The sequence below is a fragment of the Anas platyrhynchos genome, chromosome 1, assembly GCF_047663525.1.
Source record: "Anas platyrhynchos isolate ZD024472 breed Pekin duck chromosome 1, IASCAAS_PekinDuck_T2T, whole genome shotgun sequence".
NCBI classification, from domain to species: Eukaryota; Metazoa; Chordata; class Aves; order Anseriformes; family Anatidae; genus Anas; species Anas platyrhynchos.
In genome coordinates, this window is record NC_092587.1 from 26,515,350 (window position 1) to 26,527,361 (window position 12,012).

Here is a 12,012-nt window from a genome sequence, read left to right on the forward strand (position 1 = left end):
GAGGAGGAGGAGAGGTGCTGCAGAGGGTCACGAGCCTCTTGATGACCAAATACTTGCATCTTCTCACATTCCTTTCCAGCTCACACATCCTCACAGATCAGGAAGATGGAGGTGACGTACCTGAGCCCTACAGGATCCTGGCTGAAGGAACCTGCCACCTTTTCATACCTTTGAATAGTTTCATTTTTGCTGGGTCTCACAAGTGTTGAAGAGCATTTTGCAGGCAAACCAGAACAAGCTGCTGCAAGAGCTATCGGCAGTAACTAGACATACTGGCTCTCTCTTTGGAGCACTGTTTTCATGGGGAACTTATCAAATCAGGGGATTCTTTAACACCTAAATTTTCTGTTGAAACTTCAAAATTGAAGGATGATACTTATTGACTGAATGTTTGTATCATTGCATAATCTATACCACATAAAGAACATTTTTATAAAGGAAAGTTCATATTTTAGGTTTCTTACTTGTTTTTGTTGCTAGATTTTGCTTCCAGAGCACAAATTTGTCCTCCAATATGGACTACTGTATTTTTTAATTCAAATCTATTATTTTTGCTGAATCCAAAGTCCCATCCACACAGTGTCAGCTTTGTCCCGCCTTCTAAGGGAGCACTGCTCGGGAGAATCTGTTAAAAAACATTTCGTTACTTACATCAGGTTTTCTCGAACTTCAAATGGAGTTAAAGAATGTGCAAAGGAATAATTTTAGAAAAGCATTTCTTCTGGCAGACTATGTCCTACCATTCATCTTAATTGTTCTTCACCTTTCATTTGTCACATTATGAGCTTTCTCTGACAGTAGCAATAAATAACAAAACCTATACTAGAAAGCTTTGAAGGATAGTGTTTAGGGGCACTGAACAAGCTGTGCATTGTAACAGTCTTTTAAATCCTGCCGTTCTTGTCTTTCACATCTTATTTCTGGCATGTTAAACATACAATGTACTTATTTTGTTAGAAGCTGAATGCTGAACACAAAAGAGTCCCCAAATGACCATTTTTTGTTAGCTTGATGAAAGTCAGGTTCAGAGCGAAGTAGCTTCAAAGACACCAAAATCCGATATTGCATTGGCTGTGATAAAGTTAACGTGACTTCTGCTATTCTTCCCTTAAATCTCTTACATTTGGTCACCTCTAATTCTGAGTTAAAAATAAACTACCTCTCAGCAACATAGAGACAATCTACAAAGGAAATGTTTTTTTTTTTTTTTTCTTTTTTTTTCTTTTTTTTTTTTTTTTTCTTCTGTATATTGTAAATTGTCCTGTAAAATATAACAATGGTGGGAAAAATGTAGGAACACTATAGAGGTCTTGCAGAAACTCAGTAAAAGTGCTGGTCAGTCCTGCCAGTAAAAGAATAAAAAAGACATTGGTTTAGGGTTTATGGGGACTTTTAACAATACTGCATAATTTTGCAAATGTATCAGTACTACTGGACAAACAACAGAGAAAAAAGACTGAATTTATACTTATGGCCATAGTGCCTGAACGTCTTAGACTTAAGGCTTTAGTAATAGTAATTTTGCCCCTAAAATGTAATACAGCTGTGGCTTTCAAAGGACCTGACTTCATTTTCAAGCTGAAAAGAAAGTGTTTGAGAGATACTTGGCTATTATTTCATCTGGAAATCCAGTAAGACAGCACATTTCTTTTCAACTCTCTTGTAGCTATACTTCTAGACTCTCACAAATGAACTATTGTAGATAGAAAGGCAGCTGAAGAATACTTCAAAAGAATTAAACTATATATTCTATATGGGGAAATTTACTGCCCCCATTAGAAAGCAGACAAAGAGTCTGATCTAAAATGCACTGAAGTCAGTAGGAATCTTTTCTACTTTAATGAGGTTTGGATCAGCTCTCAGTGAGCACAGGAGAGGGAACCTATGCAGGAACAGTGCTTTTGCACAAATCCTATAAAAAAGGAGTGACGCTCACACAGACCTCTGTCGACGAATGCTGTAGCTCAGTGTCGGGAGCATCCTGTGGAGCCTGTGCCATTCCCAAATTTAAGTTTCCCTTCTTTCTTTCTTTTTTTTTTTTTTTTTCCTCTTCAGAATCTGGATTGACTTCAGATAATATTTTTCCACTCCACTTAATATCTCAGCACACTATCTATTTTTGGAATTACAAAACTAAAATTGCTCTGTGGGGGTACAGGATGTCTCATGTTTTGTGCAATAATGCATAGACTTCTGGCATTTGAGGAGACTGAAATGTAATCCATTCAGTTAGCAAAATAAGAGGGTTAAAACAGGCTTCACAAAGCCATACAGAATCAAAAACTAAGGCACTTAGCTGCTTTTGAGTGATCTTACCTGCCAAAAGAGACTTGCGGTAGCAGCCCATGTGCCTTAACTAAGGGAAAATGAAAGTATTTACTGTGCTCTACTAGCAAATTTAGGAGGTATGACTTCAAAGTAGAGCAAAAACTAAAAGCAAATACAAAAAACAACCCACCCCTAAATCTGTACTTTTGTATTTGAGCTCTCAAAAAATTCCCCTAAAGTGTTTTTATGCACTCCTTTATTTTTACTTAATTTGTTTTGTATGTTGAAACTACTGCATGTCAAGAGTGGTTTCCAAGACTTTTCCTTGGGAGAGATGATAGGAATGAGCAGTGAACCTCCTGGACTTTGAACTGAGGCATTTGGAGGCATCGTCTTCGCACTTGCATTGTGCAGGTAGTAACAGAAAATAAGCAAAGCCCAAATCATTTATAAATGCTATGAAATTCAGGACTTGAAAATTGTTGAAAATTCTCTCTGGCCAGGAAATCCCACTGACAACCTGGAGTAAGTCCTGCTGTGAGGCCTGAAATTCTGCATGTCCCTGCTGCTCCCTGGGCTTTGGGTTATGGGGGAGAAGGCTTTTTCTAAAAATGTTAAAGATTGTGTTTTTCTTTTGTTTATGTTAACAGCCATTATGCTAATATCCACTCACATACCTTATAAATTGTTAGAAGAAAATATCTATTTATTAAAGTTTCAACACCTCTTTCATTTTAATTAAGAGGCAAGAACATGTACAGGCCACATTTGAAATTTCCAGCAGAAACTCCAATCTAAACAGGCAGCAGGAGGGCTTGATGTTCTTGATACTTCTGAGATAAAAGCTAACTAAAATGACTCACTTTAAAAACAACAACAAACCACCCCAGGTTTTTAACCACAACAAAGAATCCAAAGGGAGACCTGTTTATTTTTCCTTTTATGCAGTTCACCTCTCAACGTGACCCGAACTCTGTATGCAGATGCCTGCAATTTGTTTCATTACGGAGTTATACCCAGTACGACTCCTCCGAGTCCTTCAGCGTTCCTTTAGTTTGGGCTGACAAAACGCGCTCCAGTGCTAGCAGGGGCAGCAGGTGGAGGCAGGTCCGTGGGGTATGGTGCCCAGCTGTGTTTGGGGCTGAGCCAGGCTGGGATGCAGAGCTGCTCCCCACCACCCAATGGCTCCAAGGAAAAGTGTTTAAAGCACGGCAGAGACCTGAAGGGTCAGCAAGACCAATGGGAGAACCTTGTGCTTCCCCTCGGACATTCCTCCTGAGAGGAATATTTCATCTTTTTTTTTTTTTTTTTTTTTTTTTTTTTTTTTTTTCCACTGTGCACTCGTCTGTGTAATAACATGGGAAAACTTTTGAAGACTTCACTAGCATCCTTTGGATCAGACCCTCTGTGTTACCCTCAGGTTAAAATGCTCATATGACCTATCCTAAGCAGTCTGTCTCTCTGAAATCTGCAAAATATTAAGGGGAGTAGAACAGAATTTCAAATACTACGCAAAGCAGGTCATCCTCCATTTGTTAGGAACAAAACAAGCTTGTTTCTCATATTTTATGCATATGGGTTTAAAGACAGATCAGAAGATGATGAATAATCTGTTTTATATTTTTTTTCAGTAATAATGTTAAATGTCATGGTCCAGCAGAGCATGAAATCTGTCTTAACAGCTAGCAATCCAAAGGGATTTGAGTAACTCAGCTGCATTTTTTTTTTCTTTACAAGTCTTCTAGAAGCAACTTCCACTGATGTGGACATACAGGAATTCAAGATTCCTTTCAAGACCCATCAGTGCCACAGGTCCATGTTCATGACAGGGGCAGACTGGACTTGTGCTGAGTGGGCAGGGCTTGAGCTGTCTGTGGGGAAGGGCAGCACATGGCCAACCCCATGCCTGCTCCTGCTGCCCACATCAATGGCTCGATCCATCGGATGAGTCCTCCCAGCAACTCCAGAGGGACTCGAGAGGTGGCTCTGGGGACGCACCTCTTGGTCTGTGTGTCTCTGCATAGGCTCCAGGTGCTTGCTTCTTGAAGCTGCCGAGCGCACACACTCCGGGTTGAAACCAGAGAGGGCTGTGTGAGCTCAGCACCTCTGAAAGCCAGAAATGAGGCAGTTCTGAACCTTTGAAATCTTTTTGGATGCATGGCAAGCCACAGCAGCTGTTGGAAATTTTTGCTGAGAAAAAACGTTAAGGGTTGCTGCTTATGCCTGAGCTCTAGGAAAGACAAAACAAGCTATGCAGGGCAGGTGCGAGCAGTTTGGTTCTGCAGAGGTATACAAAAATGGGCCAGGACTAATCCCCAGTGCATGCCTTTGTATCAGTGATTCATAGTCTCTTAAAAGTTGTGGACAGAAAGGACAATTTGATCATCTACCACAGCTTTTCTGAAATGGCTGAGTTCTTGTGTAAAGTGAAAATAAATGATTCACATTTGGAATAGCAGCTTTTTTATATCTCCTTCACCCAAAGGTAAATGGTAACTGAAGGCAAGGCAAACACACTTACACGCATGCTCACACACACACACATCTCTCCATCCATTTTGGGTATGATTCTTAAAGTGCTTCATTGTCTGTTCAGTGAATTATTTCTGACTTAGCCCTAAATTTTGTATCTGAAATATGACAAATACCACCCCTGTAAACATGTTGCTAGATTACTAGCGAATCCAAGCTTTTACAGCAGTTTTGCCTGGCTACTCGTAAAAAAGCTGTTGTCCATGAAATCATCTGCCCAGTTGAAAGAAAACACTATTTGCTAAGGAAGAACTATTGCTTCCCTTTCTCCTTGAGAGCTTAGCATGTCAAAGTTTCATTTCTGTTTGCAAGCTGTATACCCAGAGGAAAATGTACTTTTTGGCCATACAGTATAGTTTAAATGTGTTAAAAGTAAGTAGGTGCAAGTGCTACCAGAAGGCTCTCCGCTTGTTCCTCCCTCAGCGTACCAGTCCATCTGCTGCTCCCTGAGCCTTGGCCTTCACAGCCGTGTCGCACCTCACTCAAACGATGCGGTTAAACGTACAGTCTGCCCGTGCAAATCTCACACCAACCATAGCTAAATGAAAACAGGGGCGAGCCAGCAGGGCTCTGTGCTCATCTGTGCAGCGTTGTCCCTGTATGCTCTTCACAGGAGCCCACGGAGAGCAGCCTCTGGCTGTCCCCTCTGCCAGGGCGAAGCTGCTGACTTGCTCCCCTCCAGCTGCCACCTCCGTTGTGAGAGAGAGCAGGCACTTCATTTGCCATAAGTGCATAAAAATAAATAGAACGAGCATGGGAACTCCTCTGTTTGCTTCTCATGCTCACCAACAGGGCATCTGAGGGCACCTCTTCCTATATGTTTATCCTAAAGACTCATCCAACCTTTTTGGCTCACGATGCAGTGTCAAAGCAGCAGTGGCTGCACCACAGGCCATGTGGTGGGTGCTGCTGTGCCTGGAGGGCTCTGCCAGCTCAGGGTTTCTGAGGGGTGGTGAGCAGACTGCCCTTCACCCCACACAGCACCCCAACCACCGGTACAGTCCCCTGGATGCCATGTGTCTGAAATGATGCAGATGTGAATACCAGAAGCATGTATTTTACCTCATAGACTCTTGGCAAGCAGGTCTCCTGGGTCCAGGTCCCTCCAGCACACTCCGGAGACCTCAGGCAGCGCTCGCCGCACCAGCCACACTGCATGAAGGCAGGCGCCAGCAGGCACTGGCTGCAGGACTGGAAATGGTGGCAGCCTGGCCCGTTCAGGGGCACCTTGGTTATCTGTTGATGGAAAGAGATGGTGCACAGAGCCTTTGAATGTACACACTTACCGGCGAGGAGAGTCTCAATTTATGCAGCGCGCTGTGGCACTACTCAGATTTCAGCTGTGCAAGTCGTGGTTCGGCTTCTCTTTAGCTCGGTAATTATAGGATCTTATAAGTAATTTAAGTGACATGATTTTAAATTCACTTGGGAGAAACCCTAAAGGCATCTTAATGTTATATACAGTTACTACCAGCATCTGGTGTTTACAGCAAGATAGCATTTTTTTGCTGATGGAAAAAGAAAACAGCAGTGTGCTCCTCCCAGTTCTGTAGCAATTCTTGGAAAAAACAGTGTGTCTCAGTATGTCTTAGTTCATATGTTTATAAAAATAGGCATGATGGCTATTTCAACTTTGGTTAGGCTACATTAATTTCTGTGACACACTGGGCACACGACTGACCAAGTACTTGGTGTTTAACACATACCATAAAAAAACCTAACCTATATCAAAAACATGAATTAAAATTTATGATAATTTTCAAAATATCAAAAATAGGTATGATAATAGTCACTCTAAATATCAGAAGTTATCTTTGATCAAAGTACTAACACTATCATTTAATTACATCACTCTATAATTTATACTTCAGTACCTTTCTTAAACATTTTTGGGACATTTTCTTTGAAGATTACTCTTGTAAATATCTCTTAGTTTCTAGTTAATGATTAATAACCATCTTTAGTAATGGCTGATTAATTTCTTTAAATTCTTATAGAACTCAAGAGGTCAAATTATTGCTTATGATTAAGGTCTAGGATTATCTGTAATATTATCTGCTAATGTGGTGATGTTCTAAATCCATCTGACAATGCACATCCTAGTTATAATAATAATGACAATAGCATATTTACGATAACTCTTCATCCTTTATTAACCCTTTGTAAACTGCCTGATAACATAATCTTCAAACCTTACCAAGAACAGCATCTCCAATTTTAAACACACCCACATAACACTTGCACACACACCCCTCTTGAAAAGTTATAAAGTTATGACACAAACCAACAAAAACCAGGAAATTCTGAACACCATTCTTTTCTTAAGCCATTGTGTGTTTTTCTTTGCAAGCACTTGAATTAAGGACAGACTTTCAGCTTTAAATTTGCATTTCCTGGCTTTTGTTGGTTTATATCACAGTTCTTACATTATTTAAACATTTCTCAATCTTAGTCTGTTGGTTTGTTTAGTGGGGAAAAAAAAAGTCTTGGAGGAAACTTGCCCCTCCAGTGTTCCCAAGGGAATGGAAGGGCTGGGAGGATGCAAAACATAAAGCAGCAGTGTGAATAGTTGTCCTTAATGAATGTGACTGCTCTGTATGCAGGTTTGCACAGGGTGAGGAATGATTAGATTATGTACTGCTCACCTTTTTTCCAGTCACTACCAAGGTATAGCCATCTGCTGCTACTGAGTTCTCAACAACAACCTGAGGAGAGACGGGGTGGGAGTCCAGCTGAAAGCTGACATGTGGAGCTGTGGGCTCTGAACGGGAGACCACGATCTATGAAAGATAGAAATTCAGAAATTCAGAAAATCAGCAGGCAGTTTGTGACACAAATGCTGCTCAACAGTCTCACATCCCTGCCACTTTTCTGCTTGCATTAATTACTTTGCATTACATTGCATAATGTTTTGCATAATGTTCCATCATGATCTGATTAAACCTCTATAAAATCCACTTTATTTAACACAGCAAAATCATGGCTCTTGGAGGATCCTCAAAATGCATCATGTTTACTAAAATACCAAGGAGTCATTGCTTGCTTTTTGGTCTTTAATTTCAAGTATTTATAAATCAACCATAAAAAGTGAAGATGGGTCACTTAGCCTTGTAGATTTAAGAGTACGTGAGAAAAAAAAAAAAAAAGAATTTTATCTACAATGTCTATTTAGAGGAAACTTCAGGCCTTTGACATGTTTCCATTTATTTTCACCTTGGTCCTTCAGCTTGAACAGTGCACTGTAGCCTGTGTTGTTACTGTCTGGTCATGGTATATATGGGGCTGCTGGAGTCCAAAACTATGGCAGGCAGATTGTTGCTGTGAGCATGGCTACGAAGCCACCACAAGCAGTCAGAACTCAATTCCCAGAGCTGCTGAAATGGTTGTTACTGCAGACAAGTGCTTGGCAAAATCATAGAATCATAGAATCACAGAATGGCTTGGGTTGGAAGGGACCTTAAAGATCATCCAGTTCCAAGCCCCCTGCCACAGGCAGGGATGCCACCCACTAGATCAGGCTGGACACTGTGAGGTCTAACTCCTGCTAATTTCTATGGGAGCTGGGTGTCCAGGACAGTCTTGGCACCTCTTAAGCAACAGGGAAAGCAGGAAGCTCTCTGGAAGATGTTCCAAAACAGGAGCCTAATTTAGCCGTCCTGAAGCCCCTTTGCAAGAGCACTTTCTCTCTTGATTTCAGAAGATCTTAGGAAGATTAGTCACACCAGTATGAAATTCCCCCACTAGTCATCTCGCTTCATCTTAAGTTACCTAAATACTTCTGAGAATTTGGGCTTATTCCTGCAAACACATGCTTAACTTTACTACTGTAACTTTGTTGACTTTAATGGGATGAGTCATGGTTGTTAAGCACAGGCATAAAGCATCTGCAGATTGGGGTGGATATTTGATAGCAAGATTTTATAGGCTCGGGCCTGCAATCCAGAAGGATGTGCACCCAGTGCGATAGCATCAGGCAACAAAGGCAGAGGATTGTTTACATAAGGGAAGATCATGTTCATGTTTCAAAAGCTGCATCACGTGTAGTTTACTTAAGGAATTTAGATAATCAGCGTTTGTTGAGAAGTTGAGATTCAATGGAGTTCATTATTTAAAAAGATTGAAGCCATTTTGGAAATAACTTGTATGTCAAAAGTTTCATTTTTTCCTATAATGAAGCTTTTCTCCTGACTCCTAAGGCAGCACCAGAACAGCCAGGACATTGACTTACATGATTTCACTGGCATTTTGCATTGCCAAGGTCTTTCAGCAAGAGGGCTGACTCCAAGACTCGACTTAGAGATGCTGTAATTACAGCTGATGTTTTGTTGTAATTCAAGACTTAAATAAAATATATGAGCAGTAAATTCATGGTGATAACTGTTTCACATCTCAAAGATATTTACAGTTTGGGGTTACAAGAGGCTTTTTTCCCCTTAAAATGAAACTGGCTTTGTTAAAGAATTTGTTATAAGTTTGTTTCACAGTACAGAAAGTACAGCTTTTAGAAATCGATAAGGTCTGATCATTTTCAGTGACACAGAAGTATGGTGTCTGACTCAGTGTATTAGGGCATGAGCTCTGTTTTTTTATTCAGGACAATGAAAAATAGAATGGACTGCAAAGCTGCATGGAAAAGCTTGATTAATGTTGGCATTATGGGGAGAGGTAGCACCACAGCTGCAAATACCTTTTTAGTTGATCATTAGCTATGTCTCATCTCGGATACCCACTGCTATAAAATGCTAAGAATTCTTTTCTATCATTAATCCAGGCTTCCTCTTATTGCCAAGCATTCTTTCTGATTGAGCCACAGTGTTAACCCCTTAAACACATCTGTGTTGCAACCTCAGATGATACATGAAAATTTGGATCCCATCTCTCAATAGTCTTGGAAAATTATGTGGTATGTTAAAAACCAAGTGACCTTTATTGTACTGGGGCTGATAGTCAAATCACCTGCTCAAAGCCCAGGTGGACAGACTTTGACCTCATGACATACAGGGAGCTCAAATTACACTTCCTAACTCATTTGGAACTATGGAATAAAAGTTTGCAGTTTTCCTAGAACTAATCCACCAGCCTACAGAGTTGCAGTAACAGACTCAAGATGCAAAAAACGCTCTTTCTGGTCCCTATAACTGTGCCATTTCTGCACGCATCAGCCTAGTCCTTGAAATTCTATCTTACCCTTATCCAACATAATCCTGAAGAGAAAGGCAATTTTAAGACAGTTGCTACAGCATGAATATGAGGCTACTTAGGACTCCAGTGTTGTTCTCAGATACCTCTGATTTTTATTGCTTGGGACTGCGCTGGTATGTGTGTACCTTTTGGCATCACTGTATTTTGCCCACACTACCATACATGTGCTACTTCTGCAATGGAAATATTTCAGTGCTACAGAAGGATTTATCTATACAAAGACTAGAAACGTGATTATGATTATCCAAGTACTGGTGTTTCTTTTTGTTTTGTTTTGTTTTGTTTTTAAACATCTTAATGAGATTATCAAGTATTTCTCCAGGACACACAAGAAATGAAAGTATATCTGTGTGCCTGCACTCAAGCAGTTAGGAGAGAGGTAGGGCTTGTGCAGACAAATAATTGACTGAAAGAGAACAAACAGATGCTGGCTGTAAATGGGCAGCTCTTGCAATAATAAGTCACCAGTGGTGTTCTGCAAGGGCCTGTGCTGGGATCCATACTGTTTAATGTATCCATAAATGAGTTTGAAAAGTGGGTGAGCAGTCCAGTGACAAAGTTTGCTGAAGATCTGAAAGTATTCAAGGTGATAAGGATGAGGAGAGACTATGAAGGATGGCAAGAGGACTTTACAAGACAGTGTGTCAAGGCAATAAAATGGCAGGTGAAATATGACAAAGAAGATAAATGTAAAGTGATAACATGATAGATAGTTCCAGGAAAATATCACCTCATTGTTCAGCAGCAGTGCAAAAACAAAGTTAGGAATTATAGAAAAGGATTAGACAACAAATCAGAAAAGATCCTTATGGCATACGAATTCACAGCTTGTCCAGTCCTTGAATTCTCTGTGCAGTTCTGGTTGCCTCATGACAAAAATAATATGTTAAAATGGGAAAAAGGTTCAGGGAAGGGTAACAAAGGCGATCAAAAGGCTGAAACAAGCAATGACTGGGTTAGAGTGGAAGCACTGACTTTGTGGGTGGGATATGAAAAAGGCATACAGGACCATAAGTGACACGGAGAGAGTGGCTAGTGGTTGACCATTTACTGTCTTCCGATAAAAGTACCAAATACCACCAAAAAGCAAAAGTAATAGGCAGGTTCAAAACAAACAAAAGAGCAAGACTTCCTGTCACTATGCGATGAACATGTGTGACTCCTTGCCAGAGGATGTAAATGCAATGTACATGGAAAGAACTGAAAAAACAAAACACAGTTGCTCAGGAAATCCCAAGAACTGAAGAACTAGAAATAGTTGGATGCCTGAAGCAGAAGGTATTGCCTATGTTGCCCTGCTCCCTAGGCATCCACTTGTCAGGAGGCTGGAGACAGAAGACTGAGCTAGATGGACCTTTGGTTTGATGAACCCAGGCAGCTGTTCTCATGCTCTTTCAAATAACCCTCCCAAGAAGCACATTCCTAATCATAGCTACAGCCCTAGACATCCTTCTTAAATCAAACACAATATTTATTTCCCTCTGTTTAAGAGAAACACAAAAAGGTATGCAATCTTTCCCTGTGGCTCAAAGTACTTTGATAAAGGGCCAACAATTAATTAATTAATATATTATTTAATATATCTTTTGTACTGGAAACCAGTGATCACTTACGTTGATAAAGATCAAAGTAATTCATTTATACACACTTACTTTACCATCGGTTAGTATAAATGGTAAGTGAGAAGCCTCAAATCTAGGTTAATTTAAGGATAATATGGCAAATTAAGACTGTAATAACTTGAGTTGAAAAAGTGCATACAACAGCTTCTTTTAAAAAACGTTCTGATGCTCGGTTCTGCTAGTCAGCAGGATTGAATTACATATGTTACTGAGTGTATGGTGAAATATCTTCTGCAAAAATGAGAGGCCTTCTTATAGCAATCCCATCTAAGTATCACATTGTTATTTTTTCCCTAGATGTCTGGCAGGTGGAGGCCATTACCCAGCAGAGATAGGCTCAGGGTTAACTTTATTGTGTAACGCCTTAAATGCCTCGGGTTATGCAGCA

At 40.4% G+C, this 12,012-nt stretch overlaps 1 protein-coding gene across 4 annotated transcripts in view; it reads right to left on the reverse strand.

The window, feature by feature from the left end:
- Positions 1 to 12,012, reverse strand: part of MET (MET proto-oncogene, receptor tyrosine kinase) — a 158,090-nt gene that overhangs the window by 37,396 nt on the left and 108,682 nt on the right. For all 4 annotated transcript variants that reach the window (XM_038173479.2, XM_027457674.3, XM_027457666.3 and 1 more), the window contains 3 exons: positions 7,446 to 7,580; positions 5,863 to 6,036; positions 465 to 625 (listed from right to left, as the gene is read on the reverse strand). In XM_038173479.2, the coding sequence (XP_038029407.1) occupies positions 465 to 625; positions 5,863 to 6,036; positions 7,446 to 7,580 (470 nt within the window). The remainder of the gene's footprint in view (positions 1 to 464; positions 626 to 5,862; positions 6,037 to 7,445; positions 7,581 to 12,012) is intronic.